This window comes from Sceloporus occidentalis, unplaced genomic scaffold, assembly GCF_023333645.1.
Source record: "Sceloporus occidentalis isolate IW3139 unplaced genomic scaffold, rSceOcc1.0.p SCAF_6, whole genome shotgun sequence".
Classification (NCBI taxonomy): domain Eukaryota; kingdom Metazoa; phylum Chordata; class Lepidosauria; order Squamata; family Phrynosomatidae; genus Sceloporus; species Sceloporus occidentalis.
In genome coordinates this window covers 85,241,957-85,265,023 of record NW_028316986.1, presented here as the reverse complement: position 1 = coordinate 85,265,023, position 23,067 = coordinate 85,241,957, and the positions used below count along the sequence as shown (strand labels likewise).

At 37.8% G+C, this 23,067-nt stretch overlaps 1 protein-coding gene across 3 annotated transcripts in view; it reads left to right on the top strand.

The window, feature by feature from the left end:
* Positions 1 to 23,067, top strand: part of UTRN (utrophin) — a 446,595-nt gene that overhangs the window by 292,666 nt on the left and 130,862 nt on the right. For all 3 annotated transcript variants that reach the window (XM_089530248.1, XM_089530249.1, XM_089530250.1), the window contains exons 53-54: positions 8,471 to 8,643; positions 18,090 to 18,246. In XM_089530248.1, the coding sequence (XP_089386374.1) occupies positions 8,471 to 8,643; positions 18,090 to 18,246 (330 nt within the window). The remainder of the gene's footprint in view (positions 1 to 8,470; positions 8,644 to 18,089; positions 18,247 to 23,067) is intronic.

Genomic DNA, 23,067 nt, shown 5'->3' with positions numbered 1-23,067 from the left:
TTCATGCACTCTTGGTGTCTTGTTGAGAAAAATAGCACTAATCTTTTAAAGGTATTCTCTTAGTTCTGATATGATGGTGCTGCATGTCTGTACCTTTTCATGTTTCTCCCTGGAATGTGAAGTTTCACCTATGACTGAGGAATCCTTGGAAATTCAACTACTTTATCCCCTGCCAAAACATCAACACTCAAGAACAAGAGAGAGACTTAGATCTGCTTGTGGGCAGCAACCAGGACGTTAAAAAATAATCAAAAGAATTGACCCAGAAAGGGCAATGTACGAAGGGCAATGACTTGTCAAACAAAAGGCTGATCATTTGGGTGTCTTGTCACATAGTTCACAGCAATCAACAAGAGTTTCATCAAGAGTAAAGTGTGGGAATAGCTGACTTGACCCTTAAACCAAATACACAGTGGAGATACCATTATTAGGCCATCCAGAAAGTTAGCACATTACTCTAGCTTTCAAAGCTCCATGACTTCTTCACCAGACAAAAAGGTTAAAACTGTTGTGCAGACTGATGGGGAAGGTGATGTTTTTGGAGTCACAAAAGCCTGTAGGCATAGTGTAGTGTATTTATTTTCTACCTTATGGTTGGTCTAATAAAAATATCACCAGTGTATACTTTGAACTTTGTATCAGAAGTAAAGGGAGCATTAGGTGTTGTAACAGAAGCATGAATTCAGTGTGCATATAATAGGTACGTATATGAGCTAGCATGTTGTAGTGGTTTGAACATTGCTCAGTATCTCTGGAGACTTGGGTTCAAATCCCCGCTCAGCTGTGTAAACCCACTGTGTGACCATGGGCAAGTCATATTCTCTAAGTCTCAGAGGAAGACAGTGGCAAATCCCTCTTAACAAATGTTGTCTAGAAAAATCCATGATAGTTTGTAGGTATCCTGTCCTAACAGAGAACCTGTAAACAAGTCTAAAGTGTGCAAGTTTAACAAGCATTCTCAACCAGAAGAAGAGAACAAAAGAAAAACAAACAGGCAGGTTTTCATTGAAATGCAGAAGATACAATGGTTAACAGCAAGTATTTTAGTACCATGGACAGAGTTCAGGGAGCAGACTGCTTACTTAAAGAACTCCTTCTTGATCCATTTTACAGTCCCAGAATCTAACTACTCTGGAGTTCCACCTTTTGTTGGATACTGTACTATAGTACATTAAATCAGCCCTTGTTGATTACTAAAATATCTTAAAGGGACAGTTCTTCAGCTTGATCCTAGCATTCTGCATGTGAGGAACAGTTCTGTATTTATGTACTACCTTGATGAATTGTACAACCATTGGAAGTGTGTGTCCAGGGACATAGCTAGGATTTTGGGAAGGGGGGGGGGTCCAGACTAAGTGCCACCATTATAATGGGGCTTGAGTGCGGCGGCGCAGCAGCACACACCATTCATTTTTCTACGTCCCTGGTGTGTCCCAGCACTCCCCTGGACCTGGTTTCTCAAGTTAGTGTTTCTATGGTTTTGCTTCAGTGTTTTTCCAATTCAGATGTCTCATAGATCTTGTTTCAAGGGAGACTTTGGTCCATGCTGATTGGGAGGAGGGAAGTCCTCAGGAACGTATGTCTGAAAGGTCTCTGGTTCAGTTGTAGTGTTTGCACTACATACCTCCTTGCCTCCTGTGGCCTTTTGGCATTCACATCCTTGTCACTGCATCTTTTTAAAAAAGATGAAATGGGGTACAAGGCAGGGATGCTCAGTGTCTCCATTTATATTCAGTTTGTGATTTGAACTCTTAGTATGTGTTATTTGAAAAAATTCCAGGATCAATGGATTTGTGCATGTCAGTTTAGAATTTAAAAACTTTCTTTTTGCAGATGATCTTTTGTTGTCATTTCAAAGCCCCACACCTGATCCCTATTTTAATGAAACTGATTAATAGTTTTGGTAAAATGTCTGGGTATTCAGTTAACTAGTCCAAGTCAGAAATACTGCCATTAGGAGATAAGGTGATAAGCATATTTAAAGCATGACAGAGTTGATATTGCCTAAATTCTATTACTTATTTGGGAATAATTAGTTTTAGAGTCTTAATTTAAGTATTGAAAAGATATTGAACAAGATTTAGAGGTGTGTGGGCTTAAGGATGAGTCTGTATGGTAAGGCAAACATAAAATGAACATTATAACTAGAATTCCTTATGTTATTTGTGGAATTCCTCTTCTTATACCTTGTCAGTATTTTCAGAAACTAAATGTATTATGAGATTTTGATGGGTTTTTTCCTCTTTGAATTTAAATGATAAGGATGCAATATCTGATCAAAAGGGATATTTAGGTCTTCCAGATCTTACATATTATCGGTCATATCTGTTACCATGTATTGATTTTTGGACATCCACCTAAAGTGAGTAATCCACCATGACCAGTCTTGGCATCTTTATTTGTGGCATCTCTGTTCTAATAGACAGTATTTGGTTCTCTTTTTATTAAAGAAGAAGAAGAGTTTTGCCAATAAATTCAGCACGTTGAACTGTATGGCAAATACTGATATTGCAATTTGACCCATTGACTTTAGTAGGAAATCTAGACTTGAAAATTGGCAAGGAACCATTTTTTTCTGGCAGGTATGGGCTGACAATGTGATTGTTACTTTAAATCAGATTATGACGTTTTCCCTTTTTCAATTTTGTAAGAGTAGTTTAAACTATCTCCGTCTGCTAAATGGAAATATCTAAAACTGAAACACTTGTTGCAGTTCAGATTTGGCCTTGCAGCTAAGTGTGTCTGAGGTTTCCTTTACTGACATTAGTTGAGACTGATCAAGTATCTAAACCAATGATATATCTGTTATCTATAAATAAATATAAAATGTGAGGTTTACAGTAAGAATGAAACAGAAAATTGGAATATTCAGTTCTGACTAGTCAATCGCCATCGATTTTAACATCTATAACTAGTATGGCTATAGATCTCTGACTACATCTTATACAGCAGAAACTGCTCTTTCAGATATACTCTTTCAGAATAGATATTGCAACCACGTCTGTTCAAGAAGAGGCTTTCTTAAACCATCATGTTGTTGGCGATGCAATGCTGCCAATGCTTCCTTAATGCTTGTGTTTTGGAGTTATCTCAGAGTAGCTACATTTTGGGAGAAAGTAATCACATGAGTAAATTTGGTTTTGGAAAGTTTGTTGATATTCAGGGATATTCTTTTGAATTATTTACCTGTTTCTTTTAAATTAATCAACAGCAGAAATGGGAGGTTTTGTGCCCTTTTGACTGCTAAAGGATTGATACTTTGTTACTGAAAGTATAATTATTTTCCACCTGTGATCCAGTAGATAGAAGATCTAACAACACTTTCAACGTTTGAAAGAATGAAGCATAGATGAAATTTACAAATGGATGTATTTGAACATTTGGTCAGGTTTTACAGAAATTTATGACTAATGTGGTTATCAGCTTCCACTTGTCTTTTTATTTTCTTGCTTTTGTTGTAGTGAGATTCCTTCTTACCAGAGAAAAATCTCTAATACAGGATCTTATGATTAAATTAATTAAATGGGGGGGGGGGGGAGAGAAAAGGAAAGTCTATGTCCCAAGGAAGAGTCATACAATAATGGGTTAGCAGTTAAAGGGAACTAGGAATTGGCACTTAACAGCTCAATACCAGATTCTCCATGGCAACACTTTTGCCCCCCCCCCCCATATTTAGTTCTAGATCAGCTCTCATTAAAGAATGTTCCTTAAAACTGATCCATCAATTGTACATGACCCCTGTTTGCTTGATTTATATTATTAAAAACTCCCCTCCTTTTTGTTGGAGAAATTGTTCTGATAGAGGAACGTACCTCCATATGTGGTTTTATTGTACTCAAATTTTTAACTTTTGGGAATAGGTTCTCTCTCTGATCTCTCAGATTACTAATCAAAATTTTTATTTGTGCTCTGTTTTAGAAGGTTTTCAATTTTTATTGATCATAATGAAAACCTTAAATATAAATACTTAATATTGGCCTGTTACAGACAGCCAAAATAAAGCTGCTTCGAGTCACAGTGGAGGTATGGTGTTTCAATGATGCATGCGTCCTAAGAGTCCAGAAGTTGCGCCAAAGCCATGCTCCAGCCCTTCAGGACTGGAGTGTGGCTTTGGTGTGGCTTCTGGACTCTTAGGACGCATGCATCATTGAAACACCATACCTCCACTGTGACTCGAAGCAGCTTTATTTTGGCTGTCTGTAACAGGCCATTATTTTTATTGCTGTTGCAAGAATAGAGATTACTCAGAAGTGGAAATACAGCCAATTAAATCTGGAGGGTTGATGGGAAAGAATATGGGACTCCCTTTTAATGGAAAAACTTTCTGACAGAATGGAATCCCCCAATGGATGTGGTATATCCTTTTAAAGAAAAATGGTCTCCCTTTTTGAACATTGTAAACTCTATTTCATATTTAAATCTGTTACCAGGAAACCATGTACACCTCTGGGGGAATGTGTTAGGAAAGATAAGTTTGTTTGAACCTTGTAATCTGTTTACAGACTATTCTTGGGTTGATCTTGTTATTTGGTTTTAATCTTAAACCATATATATATATATATATATATATATATATACACATACACACACATACATACATACACACACACACATACATACACATACACACACACACACACACACATACATATATACACATTACAAATAAAAAGAGAAAAAGTCCATGTCACATCAAGACTCCTGAGCATGACAATAATTACCTCATTTGGATATAACTATTCTCATCTTGAAGTCCTCAGATGTATTACGAACAGAGTGTTACCTTCCTTGGAAGTTCTTCTCTGTTTCAGAATGTTAAACAAACTTCTGTTTAGGCACTACCAGAATTCAGGCTAACCAGGCTGCTTTATAAATACATACACAAATTCTTTTAATGTTAATCCTTTTATCTTCAGTATAACTCCCACTTAACTCAGTGTGAAAATCTGCATGTTAGATGCTGCAGATGCAGACATTCATAATGATTCCTTTATTGATACATACAGTACTACATAATGTTTCCTTCAGATGACCAGGAATATATAGGGATAAATTTTGTATTTCCAGTTCAAAGTTCTAGTAAGCACCTTTAAATTTGCAGCTTGTTTGGGTCCAGGGCACCTGAAAGGCCATTTTCTTTATAAAATCAGAATAAGCCATTTTCTGGGCATCTCTCTTTTCTGGGGTTCATAGTGCCACAGGAACTGAGTGTGATTAGGAATTGTGATAGGACAGTCCTCAGAGTAGTACCTAGATTGTGAAACACCTCTCTGAAGAGATGCTGGTCTCCCTGTTTACGTACAGTGTTTAGATGCTGTTGAAGGCTGGACAGTCTTGGCATGCTTTTGGCCTTGGCTTTATCTCCTAGATGTATTTTTAACTGACATACTCTTGATTTGGTGGCATTTGTGTTAATAACTCCGTTATTTAAAAAAAATACCTTTCAACATGGTGATGGACACTAATTTGGATGCTTCAAAAATAAAGTGAAAAGGTGGAATATGAAGACTTAAAGGGGAAATGCAACTGATTGTTTATTTGGAGAGTGGTCTCAAGTGTATAGTTTCCACCCTGTCTCCCCTTTCTTTGGAGAGCTGATTGTTTTGCAATCCCCTCCCTGTCAAAAGTCTTTCCCAGGTTGTTTGGTTTGTATTTGTATGCCAAGCATATAGAATGGTTTTCTACCATACTTGGCAAATATGTGCTATTGGGTGTCTACCAATTCACTGTTGTCTTGTTGATATGCAAATGGACTTTAAATTTCCTGGACTTTGAAAAATGCCCAGTTCCCACATGGCCAGAAGGAGGACAAGCAAGCCTGCAAAATTTACCCTCCTTATACCACCTTAACTAAGGACAGAAACAACAAAATGTAGGCATCTTACTAACATCTCCAATTTTTCTCCAGTTTGGTTTATAACATCTTGCCTGATGAAGAAGCCAGTGGAGCGTCTAAAGCTTGCAACAAGTATATTGTGCATTTTGGTTGGCCAGTAAAGGTATCAATGTTCGGTGGTTTTTTGTTTGAATTTGCTAAATGGCCAACACAGCTACCCCGGCATATTGCCCATGAGGAAATCACTGCAAGTGCTGTCTCATAAAGCCAGATTGTATGGCGAGTGGAAACAAAAGCAGAGTAGCTCAATGTATGTAAATCTTTAAAAGTTGTTGGGAGCCATGTTGTTTTGTCAGTGATGTGAGATCACCGTATGTTTCAGTGTGCCAATTTAAAGCATTAAAATGCACCAAAACATTGAAAGAATGCTAAAAATATCTAATATAAATTCAAGGCTAACTTTCAATTTAGCTGGCAGAATGAAACCCACATCTGAGCGCTATCCATTTCTGCTTGGCTTTGAACACATAGTGATTGTGAATAGGTTGTTCCAGATATCTCACAGTATAAACAGTGAAAAGACCAGACTGCATATCCTATGATCCTTTGCATGCGTGGTTTGTGACAGTAGGATCCTGGCATATGTCTTCATTTTTGCACACTTCCTGTGGATAGGATTCAGGCCAGTCAATCTTATTTCTGAAGATAAACATAGACAGAATGGGCAATCCAACGACAGGTCTTCCTTAAACACATATGAAGTTGTGGTGTGTCCCTTTTCTTTCCATGGAAAGGAAAATGTAAACCTGACACTCTGTCATCTTCTTATGATACATCCCTTTAAGCTGTTTTCTCTTACACAAGTTCTCTGATACCAGAAATGAACTCCTTTTAAAATAAAGGATAGGCTCCTCCTTCTTTACATGTGAATGTAGTAGACATCTGGATAAAATACCCTGACATGTCTTGTTTGACTTTCTGTAAATAGCAAAATGGTTGTAGCCTTTCTCCAAAATCAGTTCTTGATCATGTCTATGAAAAAGATAACTACCTACAGCCTACATTTCAGCTGTTGCAGTCTGAGGTCAGCCGTATAACTCAAGGTGTGTGTGTATGGAATAGGAAATGGTCTATTTCTATAATGGATTAAAATATTTCTCTCTCTGTCAAACACACACAGACACACACACCAGTCTGAATGGATAAATAATTCCAAGTTTTATTTTAATAAATAACTTGTATGAAACATCTAATATTTCCCAGAGATCTTATGTTTCATCTTAACAGCTGTTTTCTTTTCCCCAGAGAGGATAATTATACAATACCCTAAATGAACAGGAACAGTCAGTGAATTCTTAAATGACTGCTATGTGTATAAAAATCATTTTTAGATCTAGCTCCACCCTCTTGGGCATCTATGTTAAAAGCTCACTTGGGAGAAAAGGGTAAACATAATATGAAAGAGTCAAATTTTTATGAAATTCCAAGCTTGTTGAATTTGTTCCTTTCAAAAAGGAAGATCATGTTTGTAGCACCACAAGCTTCCTTTAATAATCTTCACTGATTAATCCCATGGAGATATATTTTATGCTTCACAGCTTTTCTCCAGATTGATAGCTTGTTCTTTAAATATTCTTGCCCAAATGCTGGGAAGTTTCTCTACTAATCATGCTGATGTTTTCTTTACATCTGAAAAAGGAAGGGTTTCCTTCTTTTCACAGAGCCGGATGGGCCAGCTTCTGAAAAACTTCATATGGAGGGGCAGCTCAGTTGTCTAGAACACAGCCCGGAAGTGAAGAGCCATTTTTGAGGAAGGGGAGGTTATAAATGCTCTATATAAATAAATAAGAGTAGTCAGCTCTGAAATAAATTCATAGGCTATCTATCTTTAAAGCATATGGAAGATGAATGCTTAGGTGTACATACAAATGTATGTAGACATGTCGCCAAAGAGGGAGATAATATGAAATTCTGTTTTCGTTAAAACATTTTTTATTGAATTTGAAAATATTTGGAGGAAGACTACTACTTAGGCCAGATGAAATTGCTTTGTGTGCTTCACCTAACCTGTAGAGTACCAGTTAGACATCCTTATCTAAATATCTAGAGAATTTCATAGAAATAAGTCCAGACACTTTTAGAAATATTAAGTTGTTTATTGATAAACATTGACATCCATTTTGTAACTTCAGATTAGGATAACTATGTTGCCCTTAAAACAAAATGATCAACAAAATCAAAGACTTACTTTGTGGGCCAACCAAAATGTACAAAATACAACATACAGTACTAGCATTCAAAGCTTCACTAACTTCTTCATCAGGAAGAAATGGTAAAATCACATATAAGATAAAAAGTGAGCCACCACATGGGAATGGCCACCTGAGGAAGGCTAGGGGACTTTATTGAAGGGGCGGAGGTCTTATCAACATTCATCCATGTAATACAGTATTCTATGTAGTGTAGCGTATCTCTAGTTTTTTAAGAGTATAAATTATTAGAGCAGAACTGTGAAACAATTTTTTTTTAAATTCCAGTCTGGTTGACAGTTTTTATCAAGAGAAGAGAGACAAATTGTGAATACTTCATTCTCTTGTCCTAAGCACAAGATTTTGTTTTATTTTTTTCCCCTAGGATATTCAGGCTGAAATTGATGCCCACAATGATATCTTCAAGAGCATTGATGGAAATAGACAGAAGATGGTGAAAGCCTTAGGAAACTCTGATGAGGCTGCACTGTTACAACATCGTATTGATGACATGAATCAACGCTGGAATGACCTGAAAGCAAAGTCTGCCAGTATCAGGTAAAATATGATCTGAACATAAAATACATAGAAGAGATATATGCTCTCACAATTTTTGACCTGTTCACTGAAAAATAATAGCACAAATGTAGGATGTGTATGTTTAATGGAATATTTGTTTGTGGTTTGTCTTTTAAGATACAGCTCTAGTAAGGCAGTGTATACAGAATCTAAAATGCATTAAAGTACACTCACCCCTCCATATTTGTGGCTTTGATATTTCCGTATTTGATTATTCACGGATTTGATTAATATATTCTTTTTAGGAATATCTAGGTCCTCCAGTGCAACTCTCTGGACAACTTTAACTAAAAGTTGCACTGAAAGACCTAGAGATTCCCAGAGAAAATGCTCATTTGTAGCTCCTCCAGTGCAGTTCTATGGTCAGTGTTTGTCGGAAGTTGACCACAGAGTTGCATAAGAGGATCTAGAGATTCCTAGAGATGTGCCCTCTCAGGTAAAAACATGGTGTTTTTGTTATTTGTGTTTTTTCCATAGTCACAGGGGTCTTGTGCCCCTAACTCTAGCAAATATGGAGGGGCAATTGTATATTAAGATGATCAGATGATTGTACACAGTTTATGAGAGTGGCTTATAAGATAGGTGTGAAGAGTATCTCAAAGATACGTATAAAACAAGTATTGTTAGGGGAGTATTAAGAGAGTGTTAGGGGAATGGTTAAGTTTTACAGAAACAATTAAAGATCTGCATTATAGTGGACATGATAATAGATCAGTTGGGGCCACTGCCAAGAAGACTCCATCTATTATGAGAATCAACCTAATTCCAAATGAGCAGAGCATATGTGAAATCCTTAACAAATAGGCAAGATCATATAGCTGAAGGTGGAAAAAAGAAAACTGGAAAAAGAAGACCTAAAGGGAAGGAGTCTTAGGCAATCTCCACCAGTTCTGGTCAAAGTAACACCTTGATGAAAACACTGTTGGTGGTAGTGTTTGTACTTTCTTAGGCCAATGACCTGGGTGGCTATTACAGAGCTAGATTTTCCTTTTTCACAAAATCCAAGAATGTCCAAATCGATCTTATTACATATCTAACATTATCAGACTATAGGACTTTATTTATTTTAATACTTTATTTATTAAAAGTCTGAAAATCAAAATTAATAGATTAGTGCACATTATAATTTGATAAGTTCTAGTTTTTCAGGGGGGCTTGGGAAAGGCAATATATATCAGCTTGCACTCTGGGTTCTTCAAACAAGTGCGGTTAGTGTTTTACATATATAAATCCCCTCACAAATCAGGAAGAAAGAGATGAGAAGACATTTATGTTAATGCTTTAATCAACAGCTGCAAAATTCTGGCAATAACAATAGAGCAGCTTGCTATTTCTTGAGGATTAATGATCATTTGGGAAAATTAATGGTCCAGGCTGTCCTCAAGTCATTTATTTCAGCCTTTCATTAATTTCAACAGGAAAATCTGAGGATGAAATAGTGGTTTTTGTTTACAATGGTGTGCAACAATCATGCATAACACTGTTTTATAGTTAGGTTAATTTGTTCATACATGTAGAACATAGTGTTCAGATTGTATATATTAGCAGTGTATGAGAGAAATACAGCTGATGAGTTGTACTTGAAATGGTGGTTCATCAAGTAGGTAATTCTCCAAATTATAGTAATAAAGAGCATCAGCTAGTTTTGTCCTTTGTATTTTAGACTTTGTCTGAACTAGGGTCTTTTATGGCTACTTCATGTAACGTTACTGTTTTTTCTGTATGTGGTCTGAAATGTCTGAATTAATCCATGGGGGTAACATTTCCTTTTTACAACAGTGAATTGGATTAGATCGGTGATAGGTAAATGTCAGAGGTTAGGAGGGTGCATCCTTGGGAGGCCTTGGAGGGCCATACCCACCAAACACACTGACCAAAGTATTCATTTTGCTCACAAATGTCTTCTAGAGGGTATGAGGTGAATATTTGGCCAATGTTTGGCCCTCTTTGATCTGTTTTAGGCCCAGGAGAGACCTTTTTTTAACAGCAGAATGTGAACTGGCAGTCAACTAACATGTTACTTCCTTTAGAAAAAGCATATATCCTGGTTAAAAAAAGAGCTGTGTTTTTGCAGGTACTATTGTCAAGGCAGTATCTTATATATCCACCACCCATGAAATATCTGTGCATTTGCCCTGTCTAAATGTAGTAATTTACATTTATCCTTGCTGAAATTCATTTTGTTAGTTCTGACCTAGCTCTCCAATCTGTTGAGGTCATCTTGAACCTTGATTCTGGTCTCTGGGGTACTCACTACCCCTCTCAATTTGATGTCATCTTCAAATTTGATAGATGCACCCTCTATTACATCATTAGAGATTATTGAAATAAAGACACGTTATATCCACAGTATCCCCCCATATCTACTAAGTTTGTAATTCTGTCAAAACGAGATTCAGATTAATTTGGTGTGGCTTGTTTTTGAGAAAGCCTAGTGGGTTTTAGAAGTCATGGCATTCCTTTCTAAAAGCTCACAATCTGACTAGAACTTTTTCCTGGTGTTGGTAGTAAGCTCACTGGTCAGTAGTTGCTTGGGTTTTCTTTTATTCCCCTTTTCAAAATGGGGACATTCGCCCTCCTCCAGTTTGCTTAAATCTCTCCGTTTCTCCAAGAATTCTCAAAGATGATTGGAAATGGTTCTGAGTTTACTCTGGAAATTTCTTTAGTTCATTTGATTGCAGAGACATGAATTCACTCAGAGTAGCTTGTTCATGTATTAGCTTCTTTATCTGTTCTCCCTTACTGTATCATTTGTTCAAGTTCAGCACTTGTTTTCCTTTTGGCAGAGTACTGAGGGGATTTCTTCCCCCTGTTAGCATTTTACCATCTTTTCCATATAGAGGCTGTACTGTCTCTTTGTGCTTCCTTTTGCTCAGAACATACTGTAGGCAACCAATCCCACCAAAAAAATAATAAAAAATATTTTAACCTCTTTAGCAAGCCTGAGCTCGTGAGTTTTACCTTTTTTTGGACTTTCCCATTGCAAGTACTGGCTCTTCATTTGTATTCTTCTTTGGTTATTTTTTTTCCTTCTTGCATTTCTTACACATGTCTATTTTATATCTGAGCTCATCTGCAAGTTCTTTGCACTTTCATCTTGGTTTTTCAGACACCAATCTCTTCCTTTTTTATTGGAATTGATTGTAACTGTGTCTGAAACCAGTGCCATTACTAAGGTTTTGTGGGGATGTAGCCTGCACTGGGTGACACACCAGAAGAGGAGTGACACCTGGTCATGCCCTACTCCTGCTGTGTCCCTCCCATCTTTGCCACAGTGGCAGAGGCCTCCTCATCAGGAGACTTCCACTGCCACAGCAAAAGAAAGGGTTGAGTGTGCCCTTTTGGCCACTGCCACTCCCTGCCACTCCTGACACCCCCTGCACCAGGTATTTGCTCCTTTTTTCCTCACCTCCATTTGTTCTTTCTTTTCTTTCTCCTAAATGGCAGTCATATTTCTCACAGGAATCATGGCTGCCATAATTCTGACAGGCTTGACTGTGATTCCTACAGGAAGTTTTTAAAACTTGATAGATAAAGTGGGTGATTGCTTTTTGAGTTTGAGCTGTCCCTACAAATATAGTATACATCTGAAAAAGCTACAAGTATGAGCTCTGTTTGGTGGGAATTCAGTTTATTGTTCCTCAACCCATTTGATAATAAAAATTTCTGCTCAAGTGTAGTTTTTTATTTGGTTTTCAGTCCTCATTGAAAAACACCGAGCAATAATTTCACCCTATGTGCCAAGCTAGCAGAAAGCTTCATGTGCCACTTAAGCCCTCAACACAAAGCTGAAGTGGAATCAAACAGGAGAGGAGTGTTGCCATTTTGCAGAGGGATGAAGTTAATCATTCTAGGCATTTCCTCCCCTTTTCTGATCTATGTGAAAGTGCGGTAGATTTAAGAGGCAGAACGAGCTGTAGATAAGTGCTGCTGGATAGGTCCCAGAAGAGTGCTGAAAAATGCATTTCCTGGGATCAAGAATGCTTCCCCAGCAAGAGGTGTTCAAGGAGCAGTTCTTACCCTGCAAATACCAGTAGCAGCTGAAATTGATCTTTTAGACTCCTGAGAACAAGCTGTTTATCTTCATGCATACCCTCTGCCTATTCAAGCAGAGCTGTAGTTTAGGAGTCATTTGGTTTCAAAAGCAGGAGATTCTTGGTTTGAGAATAACTAATTTTGAATCCCTCTTAATAAAGGAGTGTTTAAAAATGGGTGGATATGGAAAACTTTTACAAGTAGCTAGGTAAGTGTGACTAAAGCTGGGTGTTCAATAAATCTTGCAGAGAAACTGAAATGTGCTACATTTGAGTCTGGAATGAAATTAAGTGCCTTTTACCCTTCTCCCTCTGTATCCCCTCTCTCTGAAGGCACAGGTGGTTGCACATGAGGGGACTAGGGGTAAATTTTCTTCTGTGAACTGCTTTCAGTTGATATAGGAACCAAGCCTATGCATTTTTATTTATTGCAAATAAATGGGAGGGTTTTTTTTTAAATACAAAAACTCCTTTCCGCTTGGTTTAGTATCAGAATTTCAGACTATTTTTTTTAAAAAAAAATCACCCCATGCTTGTATTCTTAAGAAACACATTTAGTGCCAAATATATCTCAATTATAGATGTTTGAAATATTCGAACAGTAGGGGAAAGTAGCCATGAAACTAAATTACACTAAATGTAATTGCTGATTGATTTTTTATTACGGGCCTTGGATCTTATCCTGGAAGAAAGGTGGGGTATAATTTGAGTAAATAAATTAAGAACTAAATAATAAAATATATTATTTGTAGAGAATAGTCATGTAAATATTTGCTTATTATATTCCTGCACGAAAGGAAAAAAAATCAGAATAATTTTCTCTCTGCAGATGAGATTACAAGAGCTTTTGCATATTAAAAAGACTTTTTGCCCAGTGATGTATTTTGACCTGAGTACACTTCTTGCTGGGTGGGCTCAAGTCATGTTTGACTTACAGCAACCATAAGGTGTCTGGTTGGAGAAACTATCCCATTGTTTTCTTGTCCAGATTTGTTCAGAGGGAGTTTGCTGAGATAGTATGTCTTGCCCAAGTCTGACAGAGTGTGACTTGCCCAAGGTCAGCCAGTGGATTTCCATGTCTGAGTGGTAATCTCTCTCTCTCTCTCCATATATGTATGTATCTTAAGAGTGTTGGTTCAAGGCTAACTGAGTTAATATAATTCTAAAGTCTTTTGTAGCTGAAAAGCACTGTAAAATTTCCAGAGAAGAAGAATTAAGAAGTATTGACAACAGGCCTCAATGGTATTTGGAAGAACAGTATGGGAACATACCATAATTCTTTTTATGACAAGATGCTCTGATACAAAACATGGAAAGATGTTACATTAGTGTTAATGTAGTTTCTCCAGCCAAATGAGTTTTTGATAGTTTGCTGTTCCGTTTGTTATCACTGTTTTTTGTTTTTACTAATCTTTATTGATGTTGGCTTTATTATACAAAGCTGTCAAATGTTTTTGTTAAATATTTTGAGCCATCAACACAAAGTACAATTATCCACCTGTTTCCTTGACAGGCAATACAGTTCTTTACAAACTGTATTTCATTGTAACAGTGTCTCTGAGTCCAGTATTTGTAAACAAAGAAGCCTCCTGCCATGAGTATGTGTTCATAATAGCATCTGGCTTAAATTTTAGTGAATTTCCAATAAAAGGAGAAAATAGAAGGGGTGGGGACACTTGGGAATTTAGGAAACACTGAGATATGTTTATACTTTCATCTCTAGCAAATGTTTGAGCGGCCTGCTAAGATGGAACTGGGTCCAACAATTAGGGTTTTTTTTTGGTGGCCGGGTATCTATTAGGGAAAGGCCTGCCGGAAGAGATCCGTCTTAACAGCTTTTAAAAAGCTATTTAAGGTGGTTATATGACGGATCTCATCCGGCAGGCTGTTCCATAATCTGGGAGCGGTTGCCGAAAAGGTCCTCTGGGAGGTAGCAGACAGTCTAATTTTTATAGGTTGCAGCAGATTCCTCCCAGAGGACCTAAGTGCACCGGGTAGATTGTACGGAAGGAGGTGGTCCCGTAACTCTAAGGCAAGTCTGTCACAGTGACTCTAAGGCAAGTCGGTCACAGGGTTTTCTTGGTGAGATCTGTTCAGAGGAAGGGTTTTTTTTGACCCGTGCCTCCCTCTGAGGCTGAGAGGGTGTGATTCAGCCAAGTTCACCCAATGGGTTTTCATGGCTGAGTGGAGATTCGAATCCTGGTCTCCAGGATTCTGATGCTCAAACCACTACACCAGGTTATTTTTGTGAGAGAGCAAATTTTATTTCAGTTGACAAACAGTAAAATAAATAAATATTAAACAGAAGAGAATATTACAAGCTTATCCCTCGTGGTTAAATTGCCCAAGACAAATCCCATATTTGGGCTGATGTTCTTAGTGATCCAAGTACTCCCTATCCTCCTGATCTTTTCTGGCCAAAATGAAATCAGAGAAAAGGGTCTTCTTCACTTCTATTTCATTTATTTCTGTTATATTATCTGCGGAACTCTACATGACAAACATGATTTTCCCCATTCCAATATTATCATCACAATAACATTTTCAGATAGGTTGTGCTGAATGACATAAGTATCACACAGTTGTTTAGTGAGGTCTAGGGGTGATTACGGATTGAAATACAGTTACTTTTCCCAATTAAGAGTGCATCTTCATTACATAGTAAGTGTAATACAACTTTAATTGTCACAGTGCCATCAAATGGAATTGTGGGTTTTGTGGGTTTTTGAAACTCTTCAAATTCTTCTCTCTCTGCTTCCTTTTGCAAGCCCTGGCTTCCTATGGAAAAAACCTCCCCCATTTAAATCCAATTGCTTCTCTCTCTGCTCCATTTTGCAAGACCTAGCTTCCTATGGAAACAACTCTCCATTTAAAACCACTTGCTTCTCTCTCTCGTCCTTTTTGAAAGACCTTACTTCCTATGGAAACAACTCTCCATTTAAATCCACTTGCTTCCTTTCTTAATCCGATGTTAAAACCTCTCCCTCAGCACCTGGGAATTGGTTGGGAGAGGTCCAGAGAAGGAGAAGGAAGGATGGAAGTGGTATTTCCCCCATTCTATCCTTCCTTATAGCCCCCTAAGTTTTACCCTTGACTTATCCGTGGGTCATATCAAAACCCAGGATTTTGACCCTGAAACCTTCCATTGGCTTATACATGAAGTCGACTTGACACAAGTATATACTGTAAGTAAGTATGAGGGGCATATAACAACTGTGCCCTGATGCTTATAGGAAGCCAAGTATGTCTTTTGGCATAATACATAGATAAATACATAATGTAATATGTACATATTGTCTACATATAATATATAATGTCATGTATAAGTCTAGAAATTTTAGTCAAAAATTTGATCCAAAAAACCTGGGCTAACCTATCTATGGATCAATGTATTGTACTGTACCTCTTATCAAAAAAGGAACTATGCCTTCTCTGAGTAGAATGGTGAAAGGTGAGAGCTGTAGCTTTGGCACGGCTTCCGGCCTCTTAGGACTCATACATCATTTAAACAGCATACTGTACCTCCAAAGTGACCCGAAGCAGCTTTATTTTGGCCTGTCTGTTTGGGCCCTCAATCCCCTAAAGGGAGCAGTGGCCCTTCTCTACTCTTTCATCCATCCAGCCTTTAGAGTGAGTTGAAAGAGTTATACCTGCTACAGTTTTATAAGTTCTTTGTCATTGTTTTCCTTTGCTTTGTCCTTTACATCCTTTGTTACATGCCTCTAAGTTTTACCTTCGACTTATCCATGGGTCATTTCCAAATCCATAATTTTGGCCCCAAAACCTGCTTTTGACTTGTACCTGAGGGTGAATTATAGTCAAGTATATGTGCTACATAATGCAGAGAGTGCTGTTAAAAAAAAAAGAATGAATTAAGGACTTACTGGAATGATAAAAAAGTAAACACTGTTTTGGAGAGATTTAACCTTTTTAAAAAATGCTAGTATTTTGTTACTAGAATTACATGCTGAACTAGCAGAAAATTAAACAAGTCTGCTGTGTAGATAAGGTGACATATAGGCAATAAAATTATTTTTCATTTAAAGGTAATTATAGTCTCAGGATTTATCAAGATCATGGAAAAAATTAAATTATAGTGGCGGTCTAGAATATTTTCCCTGTTACATTAGAAAACACAGAGACACTATTAAGAATCTAAAGTGCATCAGTGCACACCAATAAGTGACAGAAGAAGATTAGAACAGTTTCCCTTTGACTATGAGGACACTTTCTGCTTTCTGTACTTGGAAGTGGACAAGGGACAGAAAAATAAAAGGTTCTGACATTATCAAGAGTAGTTATATTAATGGCATGTCATATTAACTGAATTACAGCACAATGCTGCAGGAATTCATTGATTCAGCAAAATGCAACAAATAATCTGCAACAGCAAAACTCAGCCGGCAACATTTAACCCTTTAGTACTCTTGCTATTCTTTGCATGAATCTGTTGCAACTAACATCTCTCATGGAAATCTGGAGTTTTGACTTTAAGGAATGGTGAGTTTTTTATAGTTAGATATTTCAAATGCATGTATTTGATAGTCAAGAATGGTATTATGCAGTGCACAAAGAGCATAACCTTACAAGTATTTCTATTAAATTATATAATGATTAGTTTTATAAACTTAAAGAAAAATAGAATGGGGAATTGTATTCCTATGTGAAGATCAATCTAACAGGATTTTAAAAATAAATTCAGGTATTTTTTGTGGGTTTTTCGGGCTATGTGGCCATGTTCTAGAAGAATTTCTTCCTGACATTTCGCCAGCATCTGTGGCTGGCATCTTCAGAGAATTCTTTTTGCGATGTGGAAAGCCCAGATTGGGGCTGCGTTGTATAGTTGCCGCGGTCCTGACCTGGTGAGGAAAGTGAAGATGCCAGCCACAGATGCTGGCGAAACGTCAGGAAGAAACTCGTCTAGAACATGGCCACACAGCCCAAAAAACTCACAAAAAACGATGGATGTTGGCCATGAAAGCCTTTGACTTCATATTCAAGTATTATTTGTATATCCCATAACATCCTTAGTAAAAAGTTGCCTAACAACTTATTTCACAGGGTTTTCTTCGAGAATGAGCACTCAGAGGAGGTTGCTATTGCTTTCATCTGAAACACAGCCTTCAGCGCCTAGTATTCCCTGGTCATCTCTCTTCCAAATTTTAACCAGGCTTTCTTCTGCTTAGCTTCCAAGATCAGACAGGATCTGGTGCCTTCAGGGTATTGCTTTTCTTATACTGATTAATTTACAAGTGAGCAAAGTCAATGCATCATTTGAACAATTATTTGAATTAAATTAAGGAAGATATTTTTCAAGTCAAACTGCTGCAACATTTAGCATATTCTAGTGCAGACTAAGACTCCTACAATGTTTGCTATTTTTCCTTGTAGAGCTCACTTAGAAGCAAGTGCAGAGAAATGGAACAAGTTGCTCATATCACTGGAAGAGCATATCAAGTGGCTGAATCTGAAAGATGAAGATTTAAAGAAACAGATGCCTATTGGTGGGGATGTTCCAACTGTACAACAGCAGTATGACCACTGCAAAGTGAGTTGCATACCATTAATATAGCTTTTCATTTGACACATCTGCAGAAACATTTAGTTCTATATGTTGTAAAGCAGAATGCAGCACGGGAGGATGGCAGAACAGTTCTGCCATCTATTTGGCTCTTTGTGTACTGTTTGTGAGCTACTTTGTGCTGTGCACTACAAAATCCAAAAAAACTGTTTCCTTTGACTTCATTGCTAAAGTAAAGAAATTGTATAGCTTCTAGCAACGTAGTGTTTGTGCTTACAGAATGCACTGACTCATGTTTCTTATATATGCCCATATGAGTCCATTATTGAACAAGTGCCACGATCCAGTAAAGTGCCCATGATAATTTGGTAAGTGCCAAGTACCTTCCAAGTCAAGATTAGGAAGTAGTGAACCAAAAAATGTTGTTCCATGAGCTGAAAAGTAAATTGCCATGACTATTTAGTTGATATTTTAAAGTGACCATAATTTTTTAAAAACTGATAAATGGCATCTTCTAATGTTCTTTATTTCTTTAGAAATTAATATCAACCTCATTTCATTTTTTATTTATGTGATTTTACCTAGAAGTGGAGTCTTTTTATTTGTTCATATACTTGTGTTCAGTTCAAATTTAATTCTAAATCAAGTTATTTAGCAAAAAGAGAAGCTGAAATTTTATTGCTCTTTATGATCCCTGCTGATATTTGACTTACACATCTGTTCTTCATTTGTTTTTAATTAATTAAGACAAAGAATGTTTTTTGGTTGGTGACACGTTAACTCTGCAGACAGGTTGCGAAGGGCACTTGTTATTCTCTTTAAGTACCAGGAAAAATCCCTCCGTCTCCCTCTCCATGCCCTGCCCCCAGATTTTTAGAACTGTTTCAGTTATTGTTTTTAACTTACAGGAGCTTTGACGTGAATAGCAGTTTGTACAACTTGACTGTTGCTCATTAATTCTGAGGCTCAACAGACTATCCCTTTGGAGCGGTCTGCAGCCACACTTTCCTCACCAGCAACTATATGACGCAGCCCCAATCTGGGCTTTCCACAGCGCAAAAGCGGTTTCTTTTTGAGCTGCAGCAAGGGTGCCCTAGCTGTGGTGACAGCGGCTATTCTCTGCTTCTTTGGCACAGAGTGTGTAAATGTTGTGCCAAAGACATGGCGTGATGCTACCTGCTGTCTCGTCATGTGGGCGCCGCAGGGGGGCGGAGTCAGGGTGGGCGGCATGCTATCACCATGCCCCCACTCTGCCCCCATGCTGGGTCTTTATGCTGTTCTGTAGAGGGCCTTTGTATTTTAGTTTGTGTTTCTTTTTGTGCTTTATTTTTTATTATTCTCTTTTTTATTTTACTCTTTTTGTTACTATTCCTAGTGCTATTTTAACCACCCTGGAAACATACCTTTGTTTTGAAGTGCAGGATATTAATTTCTAGAAAATTATCGGTCAGGATCCTTTTGCTGATGGAACTACTTCCACCATTGGAATTAGGAGGTGGTGATTACCCTCACTGCAACCCCTCAGGCACCCTTGGGAAACCCTCTGGAAGGTGGAAAGCCCTCCAGAGTCAGGTTTTGGGAGGCATGGAGAGAGAGAGGAAGTGAGAGAGAAAAGAGAGGGAGGAAGTGAGAAATTTCCAGTATCCTGGATGCCACAATAATACATTATGGAAAGTATGTTTCAAGTCACACTGAAATAACACATTAAGAATAACGGTTTGTGCAGTAAACTTTAATATCCAAAGAGCAATTCTTCCTGCCATTATCTCTAAAGTAAGAAGTTGTATTTATATATTTAGATGTTATACCTATGAAAATGTTCACTACCCAAATGAGGGTTATTTATACAGGTGGAACTAATGAGTTTTTTGAAAAATAAATGCTCTCTGCTCCTTAAGGTTCACATTAGGGAGTTTAGGAAGTGAGGATGAAGGAGGAAATCAGAAAAGACATGACGACCAGGACATTTACAGTCCTATAACACCTCTCAGTCACTAAAATGCTATTACTCCATGTCTGTGAGCCTCCTGAATGGAACTACATTGGTGGATCCTGATGCAATCTAGCATTGATGATACCAGATTTTGCATTAGCCCCTAGATGACTATATCTAAACTTCCTTATTCATCCATTTCTGGTATTTCAGAATTCTTACACATATTCCCTTTGGCCAGTCTCTTCCTCATGTTTATTTCACATTATCTCTCCTTTAACTTCTTAGCATTTTAATTTGTTTTTATCACTCCAACGTAAGTTATGTACTTTTTTTTGTTTACTGTTGTTCATTTAATGGCTCTTCCCTTCTGTTCACTTTCCCCAGTGTATCACTTCAAAGGCAGTATGCAAATTAATTGGTGTGATGCAATTGTAAATTTATTTGCTTGGTTCATTTTTGTGTTCTCAAAAGGTACTTGTGCACTAGAAACACACAGGTACACATTTTCATTTTCATACTTTGCCCCCATATTCCATTTCTTCTCCTTGTGTTTTATATAAAGAAATTTATATAGAGAGCTATATAGATAAGGACTATAAAATGATATTTATATTGAAATAAATAGCCATTAATATATACATGTGCTTTCAAATGCTTTTGATTTTCTGGTGTTTTATCACATTTCTGTTTGTTAGTTTTTAATACATTTATTCCATAATAAGATGTACACAGCATTGCTAATAAGCCATTCTTCTGTTTCGTTTTTGTAATATTTTTGGTAACAAATGCATGAAGTACTATAGCCTGCCAAGTACCCTCTAAATCTTGTCCAGAGAGCTGGTTAATCTCATGGAACAGGTTTTGAGAGGATACAAAAGGCTGCATGGAAAGGGAGAGGCATTCCCATGATGCTAATAATCATATTTCTAAAAATATCTTTTCCAATTCTGTTCAGAACATCCACACCTAGTTTGTTCCATGTAAGTCCTCCCTCTCCTTAATTATTATTTGCTTACTTTCTGTTTACTTACAAAGCGGTCAGATGGGGATTCCATTTTTATTCATACACCCACACCCACACACCCCTAACAGACAAATATTTGTGGTGAAGTGAAAATCATAGCAAAACAGTTGTTGGCATGTCTTATGGATGCCCAGCACAATTCTTGATGTGATTCATTTCTGCATGTGTCCAGAGACTGCATAGGTTCTGAGACTGAACTTTCAACCTGGTTCAGTAGCATCAGAAAGGTTTATGCCAGTACTGCAAATGAAGAAGTGATACAATAATGAATAAAGTAATGCCACACACTTTAGTCTCACTTTATCTAAAGCATGGGAAGGGAAAAAAACACATATTACTAACTGGAGATCTAGTGGAATCACTCTAGAGGAAGACTTCTAAAAGGACTGTTTTCAAGAGCTTATATGTAAAACAACGACAAATTTTTCTGTCCTTGTTTTTAGACCCAGAGTAGGAATTGTGTGGCCTTCCTGCTGCCTGCTACCTGGGTTGAGGAGTCCAGTGTACCTAATGGAGCATCCCCACTGACCCCCCCCCCCCACAATGTTCTGGAACCTGCCCACAATTCTGGAATCTGCCCCCAAATAAAAACTTTTTCACAGTCTGGAAACATTTTGATCAGCAGCCATACTTTGCACTTGTGACAGACTCCACCCAACTCTAATCTGGTTCTTCCTGTACATAACTTTAAAAAAGAAAAAGAAAAAAAAAGAATTATTTTCCCTGGGATTCAGGTCAATTTTCTCTTTTATAATTTCATAACAAGTGTTCTCTTTGGTAGTACAGTGAGCTGTTCCCTTACGCGGGGGATACATTCTGGGACCCCCCCTCGTAAGACAAATAGCACATATGCTTGAGCCCCATTGAAAACAATGGGGTTTGTGCATGCAGCGTGGTGTGGCTTGCGCACCATTGATACTTCCGGTGTGAAGCTTCAGTGTAAGCTGAAAGCTGCATATGGCGTGCACCCATGTATGATGTAGGCGCACTGTATTTTTAGGAAATAAAAATAATGTTGCTTACGTTTTATGTAGAAAAGGAAACCTGTCAGCTTTTCAAAACAAGTATTCTACTAAACATGAGCATGTGTTTTTTCCCTCTCAGTATTTGAGCATTATGGGACATTAATTCTATACTCAGAGATATTCCTGAGACATTCTTATCCAGTGAAACACGCTGCAGTTCCCATGAGGTCAGAAAACACCTCTGAAGTTAACTTAAAAGCAGAAACATACAAGCAGAAGTCAGGAGAAGGCTGGGGGTATTTGGAGGAAAAGAGAAGGAGAGTAACTGTGGGCAAAATTAATAGAAAGCATACTGTGGATAACATTTGGCAAACAACAAATATAGGTAATTTGAAAAAATCTTTAGGTGCTAAATAATTATGAGAAAGGATAGAAGAGATTAATCGTATAGCAGAACTATTGGCCTAAGTCCACTTGTGAGTCTCAATTAAAGTAGACCCATTGATTCAGTTCATTTATGCATGCTCCAAGAATTCAAGTTCAGTTGAAACTAACAATTGAATTTAGGCCAGTCTAGTAGTATTGAAATACATTGTCAGTTGAATATGATTCCACATTCGCTTTTACTTTTAGATGTGATACCAGGAACTCAGGTGTCAAACAGACTGGCCAAAAGGGTGACCAGAGGCCATTCTGGCCATAGTTGGGTGGAGACCGTGGTGACCACACAGCCTGATCTTAAAGTAGGCCACTGCTGGGGTCCTGAATGGGACACTGGCAGGAGCGGCTCCTTGCCACTCCCTTTTGTGCTGGCCTTTCCTGGCTTGGCGTGCTTTCTGCACAGCTTCCATCTGCCGGGGGGGGGGGGGGCATGCATCATCTGAATGCCATGCCCCAAAGTGGCTGGAAACCACCTTATTCGA